This window comes from Meleagris gallopavo, chromosome Z, assembly GCF_905368555.1.
Source record: "Meleagris gallopavo chromosome Z, MGAL_WU_HG_1.1, whole genome shotgun sequence".
Taxonomy (NCBI): Eukaryota; Metazoa; Chordata; class Aves; order Galliformes; family Phasianidae; genus Meleagris; species Meleagris gallopavo.
The window spans coordinates 39,980,870-40,006,836 of NC_139435.1; the positions used below are offsets into that span (position 1 = coordinate 39,980,870).

At 38.4% G+C, this 25,967-nt stretch overlaps 1 protein-coding gene and 1 long non-coding RNA gene across 9 annotated transcripts in view; one reads left to right on the forward strand and one right to left on the reverse strand.

The window, feature by feature from the left end:
- Positions 1 to 871: 871 nt before the first annotated feature.
- SLC28A3 (solute carrier family 28 member 3) overlaps positions 872 to 25,967 on the reverse strand; it is a 43,839-nt gene continuing 18,743 nt past the window's right edge. For 5 of the 8 annotated variants that reach the window (XM_085212994.1, XM_010725796.3, XM_085212997.1 and 2 more), the window contains 14 exons: positions 24,660 to 24,849; positions 22,570 to 22,714; positions 20,968 to 21,081; positions 19,473 to 19,550; positions 15,557 to 15,637; positions 14,327 to 14,407; positions 13,185 to 13,310; positions 11,931 to 12,061; positions 10,912 to 11,080; positions 9,033 to 9,230; positions 5,811 to 5,892; positions 4,688 to 4,786; positions 2,936 to 3,059; positions 872 to 2,404 (listed from right to left, as the gene is read on the reverse strand). In XM_085212994.1, the coding sequence (XP_085069120.1) occupies positions 2,302 to 2,404; positions 2,936 to 3,059; positions 4,688 to 4,786; positions 5,811 to 5,892; positions 9,033 to 9,230; positions 10,912 to 11,080; positions 11,931 to 12,061; positions 13,185 to 13,310; positions 14,327 to 14,407; positions 15,557 to 15,637; positions 19,473 to 19,550; positions 20,968 to 21,081; positions 22,570 to 22,714; positions 24,660 to 24,849 (1,721 nt within the window). In that variant the 3' untranslated portion in view covers positions 872 to 2,301. The remainder of the gene's footprint in view (positions 2,405 to 2,935; positions 3,060 to 4,687; positions 4,787 to 5,810; positions 5,893 to 9,032; positions 9,231 to 10,911; positions 11,081 to 11,930; positions 12,062 to 13,184; positions 13,311 to 14,326; positions 14,408 to 15,556; positions 15,638 to 19,472; positions 19,551 to 20,967; positions 21,082 to 22,569; positions 22,715 to 24,659; positions 24,850 to 25,967) is intronic. The other 3 variants (XM_085213000.1, XM_085212999.1, XM_085212998.1) reach the window with 2 other exon arrangements.
- Positions 20,172 to 24,703, forward strand: LOC109364000 (uncharacterized). Its single transcript, XR_014880366.1, has 3 exons — positions 20,172 to 20,321; positions 20,419 to 20,535; positions 24,299 to 24,703. It is a non-coding gene; the product is annotated as an uncharacterized LOC109364000 (long non-coding RNA).

Genomic DNA, 25,967 nt, shown 5'->3' on the forward strand with positions numbered 1-25,967 from the left:
TTCTCTTGAAAATACAGAATCACAGAATCACAGAATTGTAGGGGTTGGAAGGGACCTTTAGAGATCATTGAGACCAACCCCCCTGCCAAAGCAGGTTCCCTACACCAGGTCGCACAGGTAGGCATCCAGGCGAGACTTGAATATCTCCAGAGGAGACTCCACAACCTCCCTGGGCAGCCTGTTCCAGTGCTCCGTCACCCTCACCGTGAAGAAGTTCTTGCGCACATTTGTGCGGAACTTTCTATGCTGCAGCTTATGTCCGTTTCCCCTCGTCCTGTCTCCACGTACCACTGAAAAGAGACTGGCCTCACCGCTATGGCCGCCACACCTCAGATATTTATAAACCTGGATCAGGTCCCCTCTCAGTCGTCTTTTCTCAAGGCTAAACAGACCCAGTTTACATAATTCTGTATTTCACATAAGCTAACTCAGAACTTATCTGAAAGCCATGCTATGCTATAGTGATAATGGTTACTAAGAACTGTGCACTCACTCAGTTTTAATCTTTAAGATACATTTGCATGAAGCATTTGAGCGTGATCTGCAATTAACAGGATTAGGAACACACTTTAAGAGCACTGAAACCAGAGGCTGTCACGCAGTTTCCTAAATCTTGGAGAATGAGGCCAAAGAAAAACATCTAACAACAGGAAACCAGTATTGAAATTCAGAAAGCAGTAGTACTATTGGCATTTATAATTTTGGAGAATTAAGTCAATAAACTGAATTTTACAGGAAACTTGGACCTTTTAGGATAAATCCAAATCAATGCCCACTGAAAACAACTGTATTGGCAGCTAAGTTTATTAATCTGGTTTTCCCAGAGCAGACTCTGCAATAATTAATGGAAAGATGAGAAGTTAGATGCATATTGTTTTGTCAGAATAGACATAAATTTTATTATGAAAACTCATATTTGTTTACCTAAATGTAAGTAATCTTTTTTTATTATATTTACACACACAAATACAGTGTTCTGCATGGGGAGAGGTAAAGCAGGCAGTAGAGCTGTTTGAAGACAATAATAGGGGAATATAACAAGTAAATCTTACATCTTAGAATAAAAAAAAAGGAATATAACAAATAAATCTTATGTTCCTTTACGTGCTGGAAACCTTGCTTTTAGGCAACATCAAACAGACCCATGAAGGACCTCTGCATGGATAAGAACTGCACAGACCACTGTGGGAAAAGTCAGTCCTGCACGAAATCAGGATCAAAATTCCTGGTTGTTTTTTGTTTGTTTGTTTGTTTGTTTTTGTTTGTTTGTTCTCCCCATCTTATTAAAACATCTATTCTATTATGCCGTTATTCTATTTACTAAAGAACTTGTCCCACTGACATTTGGAAATAATCCTGTCTGGTGTAGAAAACATAACCAGAGGAAATAAAATTAGTTTTTTTGTTTGACATATTTTGTTTGATAGCACATCCTTCTATTTAGAGCCTGGTTCCATCAATGTTGCTTTCACAGAGAGATGGATTCTGACTTGATCTTATCCACATTTTGTTGATGGTCTGTTGATTCTGTTGGGAATATGACAGTGAGTATCCACTTGGTGACCATGGGATCAACCTTCAGCAACAAAGGTTGGGATAAATTGATATGGGAAACTTCCTTTGGGATTTGGACCTTTCCAAGTCATGGGAGTTACCTCTAAGCACAAATCAGCCTCCTGAATTCAGATACAGATAGGATGCCTCCTATGTTCTGCTGAGGGCAGAAAGACGGGAGCTAGGGTACACACTGGCTAGTTCTTGGTTTGGGTACTTTGGTGATCAAGGTGATGAGGTGTCTCCCATGCTAGAAGCTCAGTTCACATGTAGCCATAGTTACCAGAAGAAGTATACAGATATTTCTGAGAATAGAGGCATTTACCTGCAGTGAAACCACTTATAAAATATCAAAAAAGAGCAGAAAGAATGGTAATTCTAAAAATATTATTTGGAGTACACAACTTTCTGTAATTGCAAGTCAGATCCTCTGAGCATGATTTTCTTCTTGCCAGTAGTAGTTTTATGCTATAGATTCATCAGTTTCAGGGTAGAAATGAAATCAGAAATGTTCTCCTCCTTTTCTGATGTGTAACGGGAGAACAGATCTGTAGCAGGAGGTCTCTTGCTTTCATCCCAGTTTAATTTTGGAACTAATTCTATGCATGTCAGAAGAAGTAGGCTTGCAGGAGATAGGAAATAAAGGTCCATATTATTCACAGTTGTGGAAAAGGAGCTTTTTACTGCCTTTCTGCCAATAAAAATGGCTGTTAGTTACGAATATTCCACTCCAGATTAAGGCTTAATTCATGTGCAATTAAAAGTTGTTTGATTCAGTATTTGGCAACATTTTTTCCAGAAACTCAGGGTGTAGTTTCCTCCAGAGAAGCTCTCCTGAGAACTGTTTGCACTAAAGAAGAAGGAAAAAACAGAAATCAGATTTACTCCTCGTGTGTTTGTGTACACACACACGTACACACATACACACATACACATGGACATGTAATTTTTAAAAAGTGACTGTAAATGTGTTAAAATTATCATATGACTCAAAAGTTTAAAAAGTTCACAAAAAAGAGATGAAAAAGAAAACAGAATTAAAAAAAAAATTAAATAGGGTGCTAAAAAGATAAAGAGCTCCTTGTTACTACGTGCAGAGTTGCTGAATGAGACCCTTGCCCACCCGGGCCTTTGCAGTAAGACAAAGAGTTTCATCACTACTCGCTCCTTCTGCCTGCAGCTCTCTCCCAAACTCAACTCCACCACACTGATGGCTGAGAGATGGGAATGGTCTGAGGAAGGGGCCAGGGTATGCTGGCAGGAGGACTGGTCTAGCCCTCTACCCATGTGCTCCCTCCCACTGGTGTGGGACTGAAGTAGGGTGAGGAGCACCTGCAGCAGAGCCTGGCCTACCTGTGGAGGATACTCAGGCCCTCATTACCTGGTGAAGGTCTGCTGGCAGCATTCGACCAGCTCTGTGATATTGGCAGGGGAACTTGTAGAATTGAAGGCAGTTTGTAACAAAATGTGGCATGGAACTTCCACATCAGGGATGGCCAGCATTCCTGTTAAATAAGGAACAATTTGGTAACTGTAAGATTAGGGAGTGTCAGTTACGGGAGCAAGGTTGGATAAAATGTTCTGGCTGATTTGAAATCATCCCTTGAAATAGTTCTATAAAATGCTGCAAGTTTAAAATCCTCAAAAATCTTAAAAGTTTTCAAAAATTTTACAGAACTAGATTAAGGAATCACACGTTTTTTACCTACAGAAATTAAACTGTGGTGACCCATTGCATTAAGAACATTTGGGCTTTTTATGCATTTTCATGCTTCTAAAAACATCTGCTAGTGCTGGGCCAGTGCGCTTTCAATAAATAAAATGGAGCTATGCTACATTTATAGCAGAACAAATATACATGCAAGCTTTTCTTTTGTTTTAAAAGAATGTATGTGGCTTATCTATCTGCTTTGCTGTTCTCCAAAAATACAAATATTAACATCCAATGTAGGGATGCAGACACAAAAATGTGAAAATAACAGCTCTTCCTTCTACTTAGTGCTGTGAAACATGGCCACATTTTTAATATGTTATCTTACATGGGGTAGTAGAAATTCTACGTCTCTTTCGCCTTCTGGGTAAAATGAAAGCATCTGCCATGCCAGAAGAGGGTAGAATGTAATTTTCTTTTCATGACAGATTTTGTTGTTTTGGAAAGATTACCCAGTAGCTGTTCACAACTATATTCTTAAGACCAAGCTTGTGAAAGGACAACATTTAGTAAGACTTCCTGATTCCTCAGTTATATGCAGCAGTCTCATGTATCAAAACGTTATGGGGGCAGTGTGCCTAATGCAATTTCAGGTACTTCTATAACCTTCAGAAAACAGAGCAGAATTATCCTTACAACATGTATAGTATTGCTGTTGCTGTGATAAAAAAGGGACAAGAAAGCTGTGGTTTCTATAGACAGATTTCTTTTTCAGCTAAATAAAGAAAAAATTTCAACAATTCTTCACTGGATAAATAGCAATGCTTATCACATGCCCCAAAAAGCTGTGCTGTGAAATGTATCGTTAAATACTAGGGATGAGTTCTGTCTGCTGAATCATACCTGGGAATATCTCCTGAGAAACTAACATGTTCTTTTTCATTTCCTCCCTAACCTGGCTGTCTCTTTGTGATTCTTCACTCAGTATGAATGTGAGAATTTGAAAACAAGGATCTCCTGTTGAGTCCCACCTTAAGACAGTTTTGTTAAATTAAACGTACAATGGGTATACTATTAGCCTCAAACATTCTTTTAGCAATAATATAAAAATTTTGTAGCTTCTCTCACTTCTCTCTTGCGTTCTACTTCTCATCTAATTCACCGTTTCTGCTCTGTAATTACTTCTTTATTGCAGTAAGCAACAGTGTAAAGGAAAGATTTTTTCTTAAAAATAACTTACCAATATCTTTTTTTCTTGTCAGTTATTACACAAAGACTAACAAAAAAAATTAAACAAAAGAAATAGATATTTCATATACTCCACTTTTCAGCAGCTTTTAATTCAACACTGACTTTTAATCTCATGAAAAAAAAAAAAATACTAGTTTTAAGTAACAGGAAGTCCCCCCCTATATTTATTACACTGATGTGCTGCCGCCCTGTGGTCACTTTCACCAAATGTACCAAACTCATGCACAGTACCTGCAATGCATGCCGTCATGAAACAGGCAATAGTTCCAGCAATCATTGCCCTGAAAGCACCACTAGCAATTTCCTTTTTTTTGGAGGGAGCCATGCTTGCTAGGAAGAAAAGTAAAGTGTGCATAAAATAGCAGGCTAGATATCAGGAAAAAAACACTTCACTGAGAGAGTAGTCAAGCACTGGAATAATTGGACTAGGTGATCTCTGGAGGTCCTGTCCAACCCCTACAATTCTGTGATTTTGTGACACATACATGCAGATGCAAAGAAAATTAATCCAGTAACTTTCTCTTCATGTGAGGAAAGCCCCACCCTGTGGCTCTAACCAGAGTAAATCAGGAAGGAAAATCAGATATGTTCAGTGGGACTTTTAAAAGCCTTGTGACAAGGCTTGCTGACACTGTTAAGAAGCTGGTTTGAGCATAGAAAAGGCAAATTATGTCTGCTTTGGCAATTTGCACATCTCTGCCAGCCAACAGCTGCTTTTAGAAGTGAATATCAGTCACTGTACTGGGATCTAGCCCGCAGCTGGCTCCTGCTCTTACACACTGTCCTTCCTTCCTTCCTTCCTTCCTTCTTTTCTTCCTTCCTTCCTTCCTTCCTTCCTTCCTTCCTTCCTTCCTTCCTTCCTTCCTTCCTTTCTTCCTTCCTTCTTCTCTTTCTTTCTTTCTTTCCTTCCTTCTTTTCTTTCCTTCTTTTCTCTATTTTAAATTCTCCTAGAGTTCTGAAAAGTTTATGCTTTTTTTTTTTCCTTTCCCTTTGAGTCAGTTGCATATATGTAACATTTTCAGAGAAAAACACTAATTTTATCTTTCAAACTAGTTGGCTACAGACGTAGTTTGCTTACCCCAATGCCTAAGATCTACAGTAGCTGTAGTGGTTGGCAGCATGATTTTTTGACAGGGAGACTTGTGGGCTTGGTACCCTCCCCTTCTTCTCAACTCATTTTTGTACCTCAACGTGTATATCCCTTAGGGAGTCCCCCCATGCCCAGCTGGGTACTGGTTCTTGAAAGAGAGAAACTCAGCTCCTAAAGCTGCCAAGCTTCACCCACAGCCCATCCCTCTGGGTGTTTCCTTGGTATTTGCTTTCTAAATAAATAATCCATGAATGGCATTCTTACTTAGACTTCCTATTACCATTCCCAGAGAGCCAAAGTTGGCAAATCCACAAAGAGCATAGGTTGCAATGGTTTCAGAACGGACCTGGAAAACAAACAAATACCCAGTTGAATGAATTGAGACAGCTCATGCTGATTTACAAGTCTGAAACTACGGCATTGTGGCCCAGGGCTCTGAGAACTGAAATCAATATATTAAATTTCACATGGTTGCTATCCTAGCGTGTGACTTGCAACAAGGTTAGTCATTCTGTTCCTTGCAGGTATGCAGGCTTTCACATCTGAGGACTCAAAGACCACGTGGTGGATTCATTCTTCATATACATTGATGAGTATAAGTAATTAAAGATGAAAATTATTCTTAACTCATAGTGACAATTTAGATATTTTTTCAGAGTGTCACAGACTCACAGACTCATAGAATGTTGTGATTCGAAAGGGACCTCAAAGCTCAGCCAGTTCCAACCCCTCTGCCATGGCCAGGGCTGCCACCCACTAGAACAGGCTGCTAAGGGCCTCATCCAGCTGGCCTTGAACACCTCCAGGAACCACAGATTCTCTGAGTAGTCTGTTCCCATCTCATACCACCCTCTAAGTAAATAATTTCCTCCTGACATCTAACTTAAATCTCCCCTCTTCTAGTTCAAAACTGTTTCCTCTTGTCCTATCACTATCAGACCATTTAAAAAGTCAGCCTATGTCTTTTTTATAAGCCCTGTCTTTGTTTTTGTTTTTGTTTTTGTTTTTATTGGAGGGCTGCAATGAGGTCTCCTCGGGGCCTTTTCTTTTCTAAGCCAAAAAAGCCCTGCTCCCTCTGCCTAAATTTGGAGAGATTTCCAGCCCTCTGATCAACTCTGTGGCCCATCTCTGGACCTGCTCCAACACCTAGATGTAGTATTCCTGATGCAGCCTCACAAGGGCAGAATAGAGGAAGACAATCCCCTCCTTCTCCCTGCTGACCACTCCTCTTTTGCTGCAGCTTAGGAAGTGGTTAGCCTTCCAGGTTGCAAGCTCATGACCAGCTTTTCATTCACCAAGTTTTTCCCTGCAGAGCTGTTCACTGAGATGAATTCTTCTCCCAGACTGTATACATGTTTGGGGTTGCCCTGATCCAAGTGCAACACCTTTCACTTGGCCTTGTTGAACAACATGTCATGAGTCAGAAAGCTTTAATTCATCTTGCTTCATAGCTGGCCTGGCTTTGTAGCACTCCGCTGAAATCTAAGTTTTTTGTATGCTGTCCCTAATAAGCAGAGAGCTCTGTGTACACTCCATCCTGTGTATGGAAGAAGAAAATGCATTTCCTTCAGAGTGGGTGCTTTGATGTAATAACAGGCAGATGAATGTTATGATTTATAAATTCCTACTAGTAATTTATTTGCTTCCTGACTTTAACGATCTTCCTTCTCTTGGGCAAAACAAAAGTATGGGGTATGGGTTGCACTTTGTCCACATGGAGGGACTCCTCACAGGACACAAAAATGACTCTGGGTGGAATCAAGCTAGAAACTTCAAGATAAATGTAGTTCCAACACTTTGGGAAAAAACGCAGTATCTCTCAGCAAATAGACTTTTGCTCCCAGGCAGCTCTGAACTTCTATTTACCATATTTTATGTGCAAGACAGCTGAATGAGTATTCTAGGAGGTTTCCTATTTATTAGAAGGTTCCTCTATTTCCTTTCCTGTTTTATGAAAACCAATTTGTAAAAATTTTCAATCAGTCTGTACATATGCGGGAAAATGTGTTTCAAGTACACATTTTGCCTGCTTTTCCTAGAAAAGGCTTTGTGTACCATGATTTCCTGCTTTCACTTGCATTATCCCAGGTTTAAAAATCGGAAGCTTTGTTATTATTCGGATCAGGCAGTAAAAAAGACTGCTTGTTTGCTTTCTCTGTCTGAATATCTGTTACTAGATACACTAGTTAGTATTTATGTGGAACAGAAATTAGAACTGAAAGCTACACTACTCTCGGATGAACGGTTGTGCCAATTAAAATGATGACTTGGCCATTTTTACAAGTGTTATGAATCAAAGTTGCTTTCACATCTCAGAGATTTTTATTGTGGAAGCTAATACAGCTCTATGAAGGTATTAAATTTGAACAATGAAGTCTTACACTGCATTTTACTGAATAAAAAGGAAAAAAATTAACAAAGTAAAATACAGATGATGGAATCTAAATCAGACTAAACCTAAGCATTCATTGAATTCACAGCCATTTTCCCCTTATAGAACATAACATGACTATAGCAAGGCTGACCAAAGGTCAATCTAGCTCAGAGATCTTTCTCCAGGACCTCTGATAATGGAAACATGGGCAAGAGTGTGAGAATTTGATCAGACTAACTGGCTTTATATCTCAATTTCTGAAATATGTTCCAGGAATAAAGAATGCAAGTGGTCAGGAATAAGATTTTGGTTTTGTATCAAGGCATGTATCCAAAGTATAATACTAAAGAAAATGAAAATTAAAGCCTGTACCTAAGTAGGTTTCGTAATTAAAGGTCCTCTACACTGACAAGTTATCTTGATTGGAATAGCAAGGACCAGTGGAGGTAGCAAAGCTCATGAAGTGGGGATGCTAGAGACACATCTGCAAAAATCAGTCTTGATTACTGTGTTCTTTGCCCCTGTGCAAATAAGTGCAAATTATATGGCATAAAAATACATGGTGTATGCCATATTATATGCATTGTACTACTGCCTTCTGGATGGGAATAACAACCTCCAATAGAGGTGTGGCATGGACAACAGGATGACACTATTTTAAATGCTATGATCTAGAGCTTCCTGGATTCCTCTCCAGAAGCATAATGCTTGAGTAAATCTCTATGGACAAGAATATCCTTCAGTTCTTGCCCAGAATTTTCCTAGAAGAATATCTCATAGGGAAGTGCTACCTAAAAATGAAGTAAGAAAAAAGTCACTTTGAAGATGGCCTTGGTCATCAGGAAAGTGTTCTGCGGGATATGGTGTATTCTTTAAAACTTCTCTACCCATAAGCTATACCTTTCTTTACTTGTTTGAGATATACTGTGATAACAGTCATGGCAGACTCACAAGACAATGTTGTATTTTAATAATTATGATCTGTTACTGAAAGACACAGTTTAAACCAATATGCCACCATTGTCCCTATGAGCCCATACTAAAAGATAAATTGTGTTGCAGCAAAAAAGAATTAGATTGAATAAATATTTATAAAAGAAAATGCTACTTACAGTCATATATTGTTTCACATCATTTATGTACATGCTCCCACCCTTTTCTCGATTGTGGATCAGTTTTGAGAGACGTTCATAAGCCACAAATTCATTGAAAAAAGTCTTATAACCTAGTAGTCCACCAACAATAAAGCTGTCTTCCCAGTCTACTCCCATCATAAAGGAGAATGGCATAAACACATATGCACAAATGTTCTGCAAAATATGTAAGACAAAACTGGTCAAAAGTGATAATTGGTCAAAGAACAATGACATCTGATAAGTTCTATAGACTGAAAGTAAAGGTGGGTTTATTTCAGTGTAGGAACATTGGTTTTCTTACTGCCAGAACATCTGAGAGACTGGGAATTAATTTTTAAAGTATCAACTCAAAATTTAGATCTAACATAGTAATTAGATATATCCTTAGTTTTACACTTCAAACAAAACAAGTCTTTGTGCCTTATTTTTCCCCAAAGATGACTTCAGAATGGACAGAGCATTTGAAGAAAATAAAGAGGCTTGAGTTAAAAGTGTTGACAAAAGAATAGAAGTCTGGTTCATATGCTGATTAAATCAAGTGTTTTAATGAACAGACTTTACAGGTTATTGAACTCCAACTGGTATAAACAAAGGGCTAATTTCTGCATAAAAGCTGTACTCCTGTCATAATTGGAATGATACATACTTTTCCTAGTATAAAAACTATGCAAGAAAAAAACAAATCTCATATTTCAGGATATCTTATTTTTGCAAAGGGAAGAAAAGAGGTGAAGCAGTGAAAGCGTTTGATCAGATTATCTTTTGTGAACCTGAGATGTTTAAGCAGTTACTGTTCTTGCACGTCTCTCTGTCTCTCCTCCCCCAAAAGTATGTCCTCACACCAATATCTTCCTTTTCCATTCAAGACAGAAATGCACAGCTAGCCTGTATATCCACAGCACAGACCCACTAGGCTTACAGTCCTAGCTGGACCTTCTTCAACAGCGGAACGGAACACAACAGAAGTTAGTGACTCTCAAAAGGAATGGCTGAATGAAAACGTTTGTGTGTTGCATCTTCTTATGATTTATCCATTCATCCAAATCCTGCTCCATCCAGTAGTTACTGAAACACCACTCTTGCAATTAACATGGCTGAGGTATGCATATACACGCCTTTCCTCTGCTGTGGCTGTCTGTGTGGAGAAATAATCTGCGGAAATTTCTGTAGGGTAGCATCTTACTATTGGTAAAGCCAATGTGAGTGTTTATCCACTTCTTCAGCCCCTGTATCACAATGCTATATCCATGTTTCACACTGCTGTTGTATCAGGAACTTGGAAAACAGAAAGACCAAATCCATTGAATGGCTGTTGTGTTGGGTCAAAAACAATGTATCATCCAAAGCTAAAAAAAAATCCTCAAAAACTAAGTCCTATTTAAAGTCTGTTTTCTCAGCTGATTGATTCGGGTGTCGTTTTACAGTTGTGCTGGTAACAAGTCCAGCCTTGTACCTTGTCCTTATTCAGGTAAAGCTGGTGAGCATTAAGGACTTGCTATCTAAAGCAAAAGGCACTTCAATGTTTATTTGAAGAAGATGTTAATGATTTGGCAAGTACATAGCCAAGCCAGAGGAGACAAGTATTAGCACACGGTGCTCAAAAAAGTGCACTGCTGGCTTATCAAAAACAGTCCAGAGGGAAACTCTACATGGACTAATGAACAGAAATATTTACATGGCAACAATTTCCCTTTGATAGTAAAGACATTTTTGAAGAATATGTGTGTAAAAAAAATTTTTTTAGATCACACTAAAAAATCAACACCACAAACAAGAACAAACCACACAGATGCATAATTTAAGAAAAGCAAATTATGTACACATATAAGCTGTATTAAGGACTTGAAGACCATACCTCAAAATTCAGCTGTGGATAGTCAAACAGACTGCCCACCCAAGAGAGGGCTGAGTCAACAAAAGCCAGCAGGGCAAGGAAGGAGATGAGATTCACAGCAATGTTTGCCACCAACAGAATAGAGCTGGATGCACCTTGACTGGCTGCCTCCAACAGGTTATTTGATTCACTTTTTCAATGAAAAAAAAAAAAAGCGTAACAGGGTGTGAACATTTTGTAACTCAAGAAAAATCATAGATCTAAAAGTTGCTTGAATGTGATTAGGAATCAATTCCTAGAGCTGTCTGTGCAGTCATAGGGAAAATAATGGTCAGGTAAAGCAAGTTTCTGCCTTGGATTCTCTTGGGGGATACTGGGAGGGTGTGTCTTTGATACCCTGAGGACAAATTCTGGTGTGGTTGAGAGTAAGTGTTTTGGAAGTAAAGGTTGGGCAAGCTCTGTATCATATCCCAGTGCTGTGACTGCTTGAGACACTGCAAGCAGTGATCTTTTTGCAGGCACTGAGCTTTCTGCAGGCAGCCCTTGCAGAGATGCTTGTTCTGTTCAGAAGCAGCTCCTTCCAAGACTTTCTGCTTTGTCTGTCATTCTTGAGGCAAGTAAGTTTCCCTGCAGATGGGCAAAAAGTTTGCTGCTGCTGCCATCACTGAAATGGTTGCTTTACCTTTGTTTTTGTTTGCTTGTATTTATGGATTTGTTGCAAAGAAAAGAGCAAATGGGAAAATCTTTTGGTGATTCACATTGGACAGGCATTTCAGTCTCCTGGAGAGCTGTCAAGCCCAGGTCCATGGCAGCTCTGCACCTGTCCTGATGAGTAGTGGTAGCTTCAGATAGTTATAGCTGGGCATGCTGCACTTGAACTCATAAACTGCTAGCTTGGCACATACTGGCACATACTTGATTTAATTCCTGCCCGCTCATCATGTGCTGCCCCTAAATCTTATGCATAAGGAGTTAATTACTTTTCTGAATGGTGTTTTCACAAGATTATTACTATTAACCCAGAACCTAGATGAGCTTACCCTTTTGCCATTTTTAGGCCACTTTTCAAAGTTACTTTAGGCTTTTCAGTTTCAGGCCAGAACAGCTTGGAGGTGGCTAATGATGCTGGTGCAGACATGACAGAAGCAGTCAGTAGGTGGGAGGCAGAAACCTAAAATTTTGAGTGACAGAAAATATGCTGTGATAACTGCATCATGAACATCATAAACAAGCATGTAGAAAGCAACTAAAATCATTAAATGACTGGAAAATTTTTCTACAGGGAGTCATTAAAAATATCACATTACTTGTAGAGAAAGAAAGAAAACTGGAGAAAACTAATTGGAGAGAGCAGAAGCCTAAGAAGTAAAAAGTACAAATTAATCTTTCCACGAGAAGAGCTCTTATCCAAACCAAAAATCAAAAGAAAGAAAGAAGCCAGGAGCACAGCAGAACAAAACTAAATCCAAGTCCTGGATTTAGCAATAGAAGAAGAAGAGTGAGAGCTAGCTTCTGTAACAGTGCATGTATGTTCCTTGATAGCCAAACATTATTTCTGTCCCTTGAAAGTGCAATTAAAAAAATTTACATAGCTTAATTTTTCTGTTACCCTTTCATCTCTTCTTTCACAAATTTCTACATAAAAAACTTTGCTAGCTTTTGCAGTATTTCTAGCTCTTTCTCTATTTGCTTCTTGGTCTTTTCAGTCAGTCCTCTCTTCTTGCCTCTGTCTCTCCATTGTATTTTATTCAGATATGGAACAAATTTATCATCCATCTCCTGATGTCTTTGATAGAAAATCACATCTTCAGCCTTGCTTTTCTGTCTAGCCTCATGCTGCTAGCCTCATGGCAGACAAGGCATTCACTATCTGTGTTTATACAGCATTACTAGAACCTCGGTCACAAATGGAGTATTTAGGATCATATGGCTAGCAGCCAGTCCTGATCCTGAAGGACTTCATCTATGTCACTTCAGCAGGCATTGACCAGCTAGCATATTCCATGTTAGTTCATCTGGACTGTAGAAATGTACAGAAATCAGAATTTCCTTGCAGATAAGACAGGAAGACTCTCTGTACACCCAAGGTGTGTTACTCTACTTAAGATCAGACCATGTTATCTTCTTCTACCATCAGGAAACAATAATTTTTTTTGTGATTACTTCTATCAGGAAGAAAAAAAAAAGGAGGTAGAGGAATAACTCAGCTGTACTGCCCAATATTTTAGCTGGACTTCTATACTTAAGTATTTTAAGCTAAACCATATGTTTTCAGTTCTCCCTCCCTCACTTACCCCAAAAGAAATATATGCTCCTAAGACACTTCCAGCAATAGTTGAGAATCCTGCTGTCATGACTGCATGGAGTTCAGATTTGGTGATGTATGGCAAGTATGGCCGTACTAAGAGAGGAGACTCTGTCTGGAATTGAAAGACAAACAACAAATTCAGAACTTCCTAATAAATCCTCAGAAATTTATCTTACTAAATGGGCAGGAAAATCACCAGCTGCATCGCACATTCCTATGTATTTCTCACTAGTCAATCTTCGTGCTAATGAGTGCTCTGAACATGAATAAATTTTTTTTTTTTTCTTCAGAAGGGAAAATTTTGCCAGCATGTCTCTTGCTGATCATTCTTGCAGATTTTAACTTCCGTCCAAAGGCCAAGTGAAATTGCCAAGAAATCCAAATCCAGTTCTGAGTGAGCTAGAAACAGCCATGGATCTGAGCTGCAGATAGGGCTGTGCATCGTGTGATACATGCATACCAGCCAGTATTTACGGGCAGGTGCTCCCAGTATTTCTGGCATGAGTGTGAACATAGCCTGAGAGTAGTGTTAAGGGCATACGAGAAGAAGTATGAAAGAGTAAGGCACTGTTGCAAAATAACTATGATGTATTAAGTGTTCTTCTGGGATTGGGCGCTACTCAGTGATCTTTTCACTCTTCTCTGAAGACTTGGACTGATACTGCTGTAGTGTTATTTTACTGGATTTTCCATTAAGTGGACTATGTGCTACAGCTTCGTGGCTAAGGTCTTGTGCAGATGAGCCAGGATCCCATTCCCTCTATCACTGTCTGCCTTGTGACCCCTTTTCATCCCATTTCTTTTCTCCTTAGTTTAAGAAAAAAGGCTTATAGATATATATATATATATAGCCTTGGAGTAGTCTCATAAGGGAGACTATTACCTACATTTATATCTGAACATCTTTTGGGAACTTATGTGTTTCCCAAAGTATATCCTGTTGTGTATCACAACCAACACATAAACTTAGCAGAATTCTATCTTCCAGGAAATCAACCACCAGACTTTCTGTACTATTGTCCTTACTTCATATGAATTGATTTTTTATACACAGATGTGTGCTAAGTAGTCATATTTCACAATATTCAGTAATCTCATTTTAGCATGTTTTTCCATGCTTAAACTCACCTGTCCCACAAATATGTTACCAGCAGCTACAAGAGACTCAACAGGAGTCGTCCCCATAAAAATCTGCATTATCCAACCAACCTAAAGTGATAAAAAGTGAAAAAAAGAAAAAACAAATAAACACATCGGTGTGCCTGATCCATTAACTTCTTGAATTAATCATGTCAGTATCAGGGCTCTGAGACTCCATAAATATTTAGTATTAATGATTTCAACATCAAGGTAATGTGTGTTCATTTAGGAATAGCGTGCTTAAATAAGACAAGGAGGAATAATTTAACAGAATTGAGGGTAAAATTCTGAAAGACCTCAGGCTCCTCCTGGGCACTAGCCGCTGAACTAAATTAACTAAGTAGATATTTTGATATGTCATTATTACTTATGTACCTTTCCAAAGGGACTTTGACCATATGAAAGCAAACAAAATGCAGAATTTTATTACAGCTAAAAATTTTAGTACACAGTATTTCACCTTGGAGAAGTTTGTGCTGATTGTGTAACAATCCTGTGAATGTGAACAACAAAGGACTTTTCATGTTTATCCAGAAATAAGCTTTAACTGTCACCCATAAAAACATCTTTTCCCTCATCTGATAAATTCACTGGGCACGTAGGTAGAAAGACTAATTGTAGACTTTCTAACCAATTTTCCAGACTGGACAGTGGACCTATGACCTGACAAAAATGAAGACAAAGTATGAGGCTAGGAAACAGTCTCCAATCTTTGATTTTGGTACTGTGTGGATTCAGGAGTTGGACTTGATCCTTGTGGTCCCTTCCAACTCAGAAGGTTCTTGGATTCTGTGATTCCATAATCTTATTCAGGGAGATAAGTTCCTTGGGCAGCCTGTGTGTGGGTGGTGTTCATAATCACTCCTGCAATACTTTGCAGTAGGCAGCAATCCACTAGTTGTGATGCAGCCTTAATCCTGCATTTTGTGGGATAGAAAATGGACATGGGACAGGTGGAAAGGAAGATTTAGGTAAGTATGGCATGTGAGAGGCTCTGAAGCAGTCATGCAAAGCCATCAGCTACTGTGGCATTAACAGTACAGTCTGGGGAGGAAACTGTGCTTGGTAATGTCACTTTGGATTTTGTAGTGGTAACATTCAAAACTATTGTCAGGTTAAAAATAAACTGCTTTCCATATGTCTCTCCCTGAAAGGATACAGGCGTTCAAGAGGTGTCTCATATTAGGCAAACAAGAACCTACTGTTAGCAATTCCTACCTTTCCAACGAGCCACTGCATAAATCCAATGTGATAAAGCATAGACATTACTGTGCTGAAGAAAACCACAATTGGCAGGACCTGATTGGGAAGCATAAAATCATTAAACTTCTAGAATGGTTTTCCTGTCCATGATTCTGTAGGCTCATGTTTTTTGAGATACACTTAGAAGTCTTGAAAACTAATCATTAAGTTTACGACTATGCTGTAAAACTTTTAACCTTCGTGAATTGTTGTGTGTATTTGTGCTGGAATTATTTATTGTCTATCTGTGAAGTATTTGTTTATAGCCGTATTTATGTGAGCTCAAACATTTACTGAGCACTAGCACTTTCTAAGACATGTACCGACTTTTGAAAGCCATGAAATATATGCAATGGCATAGAATTCAGAGCTCAGTTCCTCTGTGTTTATTTCTGAAAAAAAATCCTGTTTAGACAGCTATGTAAGTATTGGGACAGAAATCCTTCAGAAGATGGAGAGGTTCTAACGGGAATTGTAACTGCTTCGATTTCCCACAGTAAAGGGCTTAGAAAGCTCAAGCAGCATAGCTGCTTCTTAATAACACAATATAGTAAAATCCTCTTTTTTTGTTATTCCATTATATTGATAACACTGAATGTGGCATATTGAAGAACTCTGTAACTGTAAGCACAAACACATTCTGCTTAAAAAACAAATTCACACATTTATACTTATTAAATATAAGGAAAATCAAATATGTATCCTTCAGTGGAAGTAGAAGGAACATTTTCCTTAATCATATGATTTAAAACAATTCCAAAAATGTCTAACCCACTATGTGACAAGTTATTAGGTGTGTTAGTTTTTCATGTTGAATAAAATGAGTATAACTTAATTCTCAAGTTGTTAAACACATGGGAGCATATCATTTCTATACTAATAGAAAAAACTAATAGAAAAAAAAATCTCTCAGAAGTCTCCAAGATATGTCAGACAAGTTAATGATGTTTAAAACAATGCCACTAAGAATAGTAAGGTATTGCGTGTGCTTAACTGAGGTCATAATATATCATAAATAAAAGCGGCAAATGGAATGGGAAAAAAAAAAAGACAAAAAATATTGTTAGTTCAGAACTTTCCAGCAAATTAAAGCTGTTCCTTACTAGAGGGGAGTTAATACAGTCAACAATTTTGATAAACCCTGGAAACTCAATTTAGATAATCAAAAGTCTGCTGTGCATGTCAGATGTTAAAATCATGAGTCTTTCACTCCAGTTGAATGAGAAGAGCTATCAATTGATACAGCAGAATGTTTTTTGCTTAAGGAGAGATGAGCCCTGTTCTGTCTGTGGTAGGTGACAGCTAGCATCCCTTTGCCTCACTTCAATCACAACTGGAAACCTCCAAATCACGCTTCCCCATTTCTGAGTTGCAGGCAGTTCTGGATGTAATGTTACTCTTTATGAAACAGAGAGGTTATTTTCCACTTGGGACAATTTCTGCCTTGACTGTATAAAAATGGAGACTATTTTAAAATTAAACTAAATCCCCAGTGACTTAATGTTGTACCTACTATATTATGTCTTCATCAGAAAATAGCAGCAACTATTTAATTGGTAAATAGCTGTTTTAATGATCCGTTCAGGCTAGCAGTCATCTAGGGCATAACAAAATCATATGGAAAATATTTGCAAATCATTACTCTAATACAAGCACATAGAAATCAGCTACATGCAACACACTGCATTGCAATGGATTTTCAATTACAATGTCTGCAGAAATAAATGCAATGAAAATCAATGTCAAATGATTAAAACCAAACCTATTCATCAGTTAAGCTTGGATATACACACAGGTAGAACCTGTAAGTGAAGGAGATGTCAGTGCCAAGAAAAGAGGATTGAGAACTATGAAAGAAAATACAGCACGAAAGTCAGATGGACCTCATCTTGGACCTTCTCTCCATAAATGGCTACCATGTTTCCACCATGGGAAGAACGGATAGGTCCTGCAGTGTAATTATACCTTCTTGGTCAAACTAATGGAACTATATCTGTCTCCTTGAAAAATACAGTGAGAAAGTTTAGTCTCCAGAAGGTACAGCTTCAAGTACCTTCCACATATCTTTAGACAGACAAGATTTAACTGATGAAGAAATTTAATGAGTACCCTGAAAAAGCCAGTAACACTTCCATATACAATTTGTAACAAAGAACTAGAAGTCTAGGCTTAGAAATCTAGCTCCTTTGCTTGAAGCAGTTACAGTATCATGAAAGGCCACTAGGTTGGTAAAACAGAACTTGCCCTCGTTGAAGCCGTGATAATTCTCCCGTATCACCTCCCTGCCTTCCATGTGCCTTAGCAAAGCTCTCAGGAGGATCTCTCCATTATCTTTTCTGGCACAGAGTGAGACTGACCAGTAGTTCCCAGGGTCACCTTTATTATTCTTCTTAAAAATGTGTGTGATTTTGCCTTTTTTCCAATCACTACGGACTTGACCTGAATGCCACAACTTTTCAAATATTTTGAGAGTAGATTGGTGACTACATCAGCCAATTCTGTCGGGATACTAGGATGCATCTCACTGAGACCTATAAAATTGTGGATATTCAGTCCCTCCTGGACTTGACTTTTCTGGTTGAATTATCTGTAAAAGTCATTCTTGTTGGCATCCCTTGCAAAGCCTAGATCAAGCTAAACCTTGTCTATCCTAACCCCATCCCTACACAGCCTAGCAGCTTCCTTATACTCTTTCCACAGTACATGCCCCTGTTTCCACTGCCTGTGCATTTTTTTGCTCTTCAGTTTGATCAGCAGGTCCTGGTTCAGCCATGCCAGTCTCTTGCCTTCCTTTCCTGATTTGTTACACCCATATAATATATTAAAATATCATTTCTATTTCTTGCTGAAATGCTTCCCCCCCCCATTTCTCCTCTCCCCGCCCCAAATGTTACGAGTATTTGTAGTAACGACATATTTTACAGGTTTCTTTTTTAATTACTTTTAAGAAATGATAGAGCTAACTGTGAAGAATGTAAGAATATCCTGTTTTGATATCTCCAGGTAAGAAAGAAGATAAAAGCTGTGTAAATCCATAATCATATGTCTGAAGTGCAAGACAGAGAAATGGCTCCTATCAGAATCCTGATACGCTTAATGTGTTTTTGTTGTTGTTGTTATTTTGAACATATAAATGCTCTTGATTCCAAACTAAGCATGTGCCATGACAGAAACTATGTGTGGTAACAAAGCCAGGCAGAATGTTGACACATGCAAGGGAGTGGAGTGCACTTGAGCTGTATTTCAGCATTTTCCCAACAAATTCTAAAGGAGAGATGGAGAATCTGGGAATCACATTATTGGCATATGTGACTCATGCAGTTTTCCCTGCTTCTGCATGGGCACCTTCTCCTTGGTATAAAAATACACTTAGGCTTTCCACTTCTATATAGGCAATGGCTGTCAGTTAGTGGTCTACACAGCAATTCAGGATATGACAGTATAGCACAGTATAGAACCTTGTGCAGACATGAAGAAGATAGGCAGGAGATGATGTTTCTTTAAAGTGGAAGGGACACCTTTCACCAGATTAGGCTGCCCAGAGCCCCATCCAACCTGGCATCTCCATGGATAGGGCATTCACATCCTCTCTGAGCAGCCTGTTCCTGTGCCTTGCCATGCTCTTAATAAAGAATTTTTCCCTAACATCTAACAGGAATCTACGCTGTTTTACCTTAAAGCCATTACTACATGATCTCTAACTACAGTCCATTATATATGAGGTTCCTGGATCTTCTATGCAGAGTAGAATATGGAAGAGTTTGCCTCTTAGCTGATCTCTCAGGTTACTACACTCTTATCATAAGACATATAATGCATATATTTCCCAAACATTCTGTTCCTTTCCGCAGCCTATCTTCCATACTTCCCATATTTATAAAAGCTGCCTTACCTTAAAAGCGAAGAAATGATCTGTATATTTTTCACCGAACACAAACTTAGCACCTGTGTCAGAGTACTCCAGAAAAGTCTACAGACAGAAATAAAATAAAATCAGTAATAGGCTCTGTGTCACCATCAAAAAGCATGCCAATACTGCTAGACTTGTTGCAGCAATTTTGTGCAGTTCAAGGATCTTGTGCTATGCTATTTACAGGTCAAGGCTTAACTGACCTGTGTCGGTTAGGGGTCTCTGCTCTGTTCTGCCACAAGTGCACACTGTTCCCAACTGTGTAAATGAACAGCACAGGACAACATTTCCTGCTTTACTAAGAGGAGAATGTATTTTTCAATCCTGATACTGTGGTATTCTACACGCCCAATGTAAATACGTACAATAAATGATACAGTTTGAAAGGGAGATTTTATGCTTGAGATAATGAGTTGTAAAAAGAACAGTCAAAAGCTGACATAAAAGAAGATTTTACTTTTTAATTCTGGTATTGTGTTTCATTTTTATATACCTGAGGCCAACATGTGCTCTCAGTGATAACATGTAAAATGGAGATGTAAATGGCTAGTTACAATAGCAGTGGCCATTAGCCACATGGAGCTAACGAGAGAGGGCACTAGATGTCCTTCAGTGGGAACTGAAAGGGAAGGCTGAGAATCCATTGACAAAACCCAGGTAACTTCTGTTGCTTGCAGGTTAGCAGCAAACAGACGTCACATGTGTGCCTCCACTCCTGTGCAGAGACAGTACATTCTGCCCTGTCTTATTTCAAAGGCACTTAATTATCTGTACTGTGAAGAACAGTTGTATAAATAGTAACTCTGTGATGAAAAGTTAGAATGTCCTTCAGTGAGTACTCTCTAATCTGATTTTTGGATTTTTCTTATTTAGTACTTTGCAACAATGAACTTTTAAAAAACCTTTGTATCTGCAATTATCTTTACAGATACCTACGATGGGATCCTTCCCCACTCTAGAGATCTCCTACTGTTTGCAGTGAGCTGGTTTGCCTTGTCCCAGAGGTAGATACTTCTGCTTGTTCCTTACTTTCTTATGTTTTGTGGTAAGTATTACAAGCCCCTGGAACTACGACTGTTCTGAAGACAGTGGTTTTTCAGGCTTGCTAAATCTCAAAGCTTTTCAGCATGTTCAGATTTTTGGAAGGATATTTTGGTGTTAAGTATTTCTATGAGGGAATTGGGACAAAAGCAGTTTTGCATTTGGAGGGATGCAAGGTATGATTTTATCCCAAGGAAGGTAAAGACATTAACAAACTCTGGTCATTGTTTATCAATCTGTTGCACGTGATTTTGTGGTATCTGGATGAAACAGAAGAGAAGACCGAATGTAGGTTGTCAGTTACCACTCAGAACTCAGTTTTCCTCATGAGGGAAACATCTGGGGGCAAACAGATTGTTGTGCTGCCTGACTGTTAGGTAAGAGCCTCAAAACAGAAAGTGATGTAAGAAATAAACAGTTATGTCCAGTAGCTTACCTGGATCTGAATGCCTAGCCAGTTAAATGTATCAAACCCCAGTTTTGTCCTCAGGAGAAGAAGCCCAAGAATAAACTGCATTACTATTCCTGAAAACACTGGTCTCCAAGCAACCTAGATGGACAGGAAAGTAAAAATGGTGAAACTTCTTGTTATTTAATATGTAACAATATAGTTCAGATGTTTCTTAATATAATGATTAATGGATTGTTTGGCTAATCTGCAAGGTAGCAGCAGCTGCCATAGCAAGGGTCTCAGAGCATAAGTCTCTCCTAACTCTGGGGGGGAGAACTCTGGCATGTGGCTATCTCCATCTGAGGTAAGTGCTGAAAATCTGGCTATATAAATGTGAACATGCCCATTTCACCAACACAGACTGCAAGCAAGCAAGCAAGAATAAAAGGAGAGACAGTTCTTCCTGTGTTCAGTTTAAAGTTGAAATAAACACACATGAGGGCAGCAGACAAGTGTTACTTTGACACGGTTCTTCCTGTCCTTCTTTCTTTCTTTCTTTCACTTCTTCCCTTCCTCTCTCCTTCCTTTCCTCCCTCTCCATGGTTTTTTTGTTTCTTTTTTTTTTTTTTAATGGATTCCATTTTTAAATGGAATCATCATCCAAAAAGAAGTAACTAAGATGATTTTTCTATTAAAAAAATTATCTATTTCTACACAGACTTTATCATATGTTTGAGTAATTGCAGCTGTATTTTTGTCTTCCCCACCTTGTATACTTGGGAACTACTTAGTGCTAGCTATTGCTGGTCATGCGACACAAAGTCAGTCACAGGGAAAGCCGTGTCTGTATTTGAATGGCCCCTCTTTACTACACACACAGATTTCTGCTCTGCTGCCTCAGGAAAACTTTATTTTATTTTGTGAAAAGTGCATCTGATAATTAGACAAATTGCTGAGATGGCTCTTGTTAATTCATTCAGTTGGTATTTTAATAATATGAACCAATTAAGTGTAACCAGGACCCGTTGGACAGCACAAAGTTTTTTGGAACCTGAGGTGAGAGTTGCCATGGCTTTTGTGATATCACAGTGTGCAGAGAATTATGGTGGAAATCTCAGTTGGAAAATTAACGTAAATGGCATCAGGGAGCCTATAACAATTAATGAAATCTGTGGGACTGAGCTTGGCATTTGCAGTGGGAATAAAACTTATGAGAGAACAAGAGCTCCAGTTCCATGCAGTGTGCTTTGATATGACAAGAATGTACACTGTCACTTTAACCTGACATTCTGGAAGCTGTGGTAAACCTGCTGTGGATGAGAGACAAGGAGCAACGTGCCCAGACTTGCATTCAAGCTCTGGAAGCAAATGCATTCCCATCCACAGCTCTACTAGTACAAAGGACAGGAAATGGCTTTCCGAACAAGTAAGAGCCAGCTGCTCATACGGCCCCATGAGTGTTTCCTAAGACGTCAGAGCAAAATGGTTTTCCTCCAAAGTGAAACACATCACTGTATTCTGAGGAACTTAAATTCTGGTTTTAATGAGTTTTCTTTTACTGTTACTGAACTTAGCCCTAAACAGGGAAACAGTTTTTGAGACATTAAACTTAAAATAAGAAAGATCTGAAATAGATAAAATACTCACTCTTGTTGGATATTTAGAGAATACAAACATCAAGAGAATATACATCACAAGCCCACCAAACGAGATCAGCTGGCGGGATCCTTGTTTTGCTGTGTCAAAGATGAGCCAGAAAATGATAGCTACAATAAGAGCTGCACACACTACCCTGCAAGATAAAAAAGTGTCAGGCATGACATTGTGGAGGAGTTCAGAGATTCCTTTCCTCCTATCTGTCCCTGACATTTACATCTCTGTGAAAAAGATCTCTGAGCACAAGTATAAAGCTGAAACATTTAGTTGTACAACAGCAGGAACCTGTCTTAGTGCTGCTCTCATAGCTACACCCTCAGTGTCATCCAGAAGTATTTTGCACCTGTGCTCCCAGCGGAGTGAAGAACACTAAGTAAAATACAAGCGACTAAGCATTGTTTCTACTAACTGAAATGTGAAAATACGCACTCCTTTCCTACTCCATTCTCTTTTTTCTTTCTGTCTTCGCCATTGACTAATTTGTTGGATCTGGGCAGGAGCTCCATTTCAAACTGCATTGTGCAGATTAACTGATGTGACAGAAAATACATAGCATTGAAGAGCAGGCTGCAAACTGCTTATTTCTTTCCAACTGACTGTAGCCTGTTTAGAAAAACAACTTTTAGTCACAGCAATTACATGACAAAAGCAACGTATCCATCAGTCTCCACTAACAAAGAACTATGCACAGTTTCCATATTAGGGCAACTATCCTAACGACAGTCTGAAAGGTAGGGGAATACAGCATATAGTTTACGGAGGGGAAAACTAAACACAGTTCCATTTATTTCATGTTAATTATGTCCAACTGCTGTTTAGCTTCCACCGATTTGAGTGGTAGTTAGCTAAAGTTTACCTGTGTAAACTTCTTTTTCTGACCTAAAACACAAGCACTACAGGCTAGCTTCACAAAATTGTCTACTGCAATGCTGAATAACACCTTCTGCACCTGAGAGACTTTCTTTCTCTGTGATCTGTGATCCACAGTTAACCACTTAATTTGGAACATGCTGTTTAAAGATTGCAGCCTGCCTAATGCAGCACTTACTGCCTCTGAGTTGTTCCATCTACCCATCAGGACTCTCCCTCTCTCTTTGTTCCTTCCCCTGCTTAACATAGGTTTTTGTGTGCAGCTGCTCCCTGATGTGACTCAAGAGAAAAAGGACCAAAATCTTTGTAGCATTTTTCTTTGAAATTTATACTCCTGGGGCAAACCAATTAAAAATCTTAAGAAAAAGACTAATTCATGGTTATTTTCTGAACCTAGAATGATTCCTTCTTACCGCTCTGTCTCCCTCTGAGACTAGGTGACGCAGCAGAGAATGAAGGATATTGCACAATCTTTTTTATTTTAAAGATATTTCACTTGGTCTTTGGAATCACAGTGAGCCTCCTTTCACCCCTCTTTTCCCAGGAATAAATTAAATACTTCTGATAGTTGCTAAGAAGTATTTGGAATAAAAATCTTCCATATGTAAGTATCTGCAGGTTATCTACCAGATAAATGTCTACCACTCCAAATAAGATTGTACGATGTTATTACAACACCAAATGTGGCTGCTATGATTTGGCTTCTGAAGACTAAATCAGAAAAGCTTTTAGCTCATTGCTATGGGGATATGTGAACAAGTAGTGCTTCAATAACACATTTCAGTATTTAACAGTCTACTAAAGTTAGAGTTAAGGTGATTTTTGTTGTTGTTTTTCACAAATTTCACAGTTCTCTGAGCAGCTGACAATGGCATTTTTGGCTTGTAGAATGAATACAGAAGGCTATGGCGTCCCTGAACTGCTCTGGACATATGCTTTCATGGTAACAAACCCGACATATTTCAATTTGAGGAATTTTTTACTCTTTCTGCTAAGATTTTTATACTGAGCTTTTGCATTGTGATATTAAGGATGTTTCTAACATGTCTTAACTGGAAATAATTTATTAGTCAGTGTATACTATTTAATCATGTTTTACTTTTTATGATTAATCTATCTTTCTTTGCTTATGGCCCTTAAGCTTAAAAAAAAGTTGTAGAAGTAAACTAACACTTTGCTCTTTTCAAGAGTAAGTAGTCATTCATATTTACCATTTCAGCCAAAACCACTGTTTCTCCAAATATCTTTCTCCAGGGGAAAAAAATGCAGCAATTCTGTCTTCATATTTCGCTACTAAAAAATCCCAGCAGATGAAGAAGATGGCTAGGACAGTAATGATGAAGAGCGGCAAGGCTCTCTGAAAATTCAAGCTGCAGGCTGCAATAACTGCTGTCAAATAAGCTGCCAAGAAACAAAATTATATATGTCAGTTATGTCTTGTCTCTTTATAGAGAGAATAAAATATTAAATTCAAAGTCAGGTCTGAGCTTTGCTTTGAGTGCTTTGAGTGCTTTTCTGACTCTTATTCTAGATATTGAGAAATTCTGCTTTCATGGATATTATTGTTACTTATGCTCATTGATATAAACTGTACTGCTGGAAATGGTGGAATTGTTCTTGGCTTTCTTCTGTGGAAGCAGAATATGTATGCTTTCACCAAGTCAAGTTCATATCAAATATATTCATCAATTGAGAAAATAACACGATCTGCACAAATGCTTTATCCTATATTAAAAATCATATATACGTGAATTAAGAAAAATCTGTCTTCTTTCTTTCACAAGAGGATGAGTTTATCCAATAAGATCAGAAGAAATGCGTAGAAACATTTGCCAGTTTCCTGATTTGATGGGCCTCTGAAATAATTGGAAAACTTAAAAGTAGTTTATCTATTTCATAAAGTAGCAATGAAATAATCTGTCATTTGGTACTTTCATTGCTAATGAAATTTTCAATGCTTTTAAATAATAATCTGATTTTGTCTATGGCAAGTAAGAAAGAACTACTGATTTTTGTAAGGCAAGTTGTTTTTCATGGAGTTAATGCATAAATCCCTGACATAGTCTTAGACCTCATCTCCTTTCCCGATCCAAGCTGCACTTACATTATGACAAAGATGAGCTGATGCTAGGAGGACAGGATATTCACTATGCAATAGCCTCTCTTATAACCACTTTATGTTATGCTGATGCTTATCTCATAGACATGTAGGTCTACGTGTTCTCAGTAAGTGTTCAAGTAGAAATAAAGATCTCTAATAGAAATTTGGTGAAGTGGAACAAAGCAAACCAATCTACTGGATAATTAGGAAAGCAACAGGCAGGAATATCTGAATTACTTTGCAGTGCATGCTGTCATACATCATTTTCTACAGAACATTTTCTACAGAAAACATTTGCTATGGCTATTGCATAAGACAGGTCAGAACAAAAAACTTTCTTTTCCTGCAGATTTAAGTCTCATCCAGGTTGGTCCATGATACTTTCTAGGTGATTTCATGGTTTTGAGCATGAAATGGT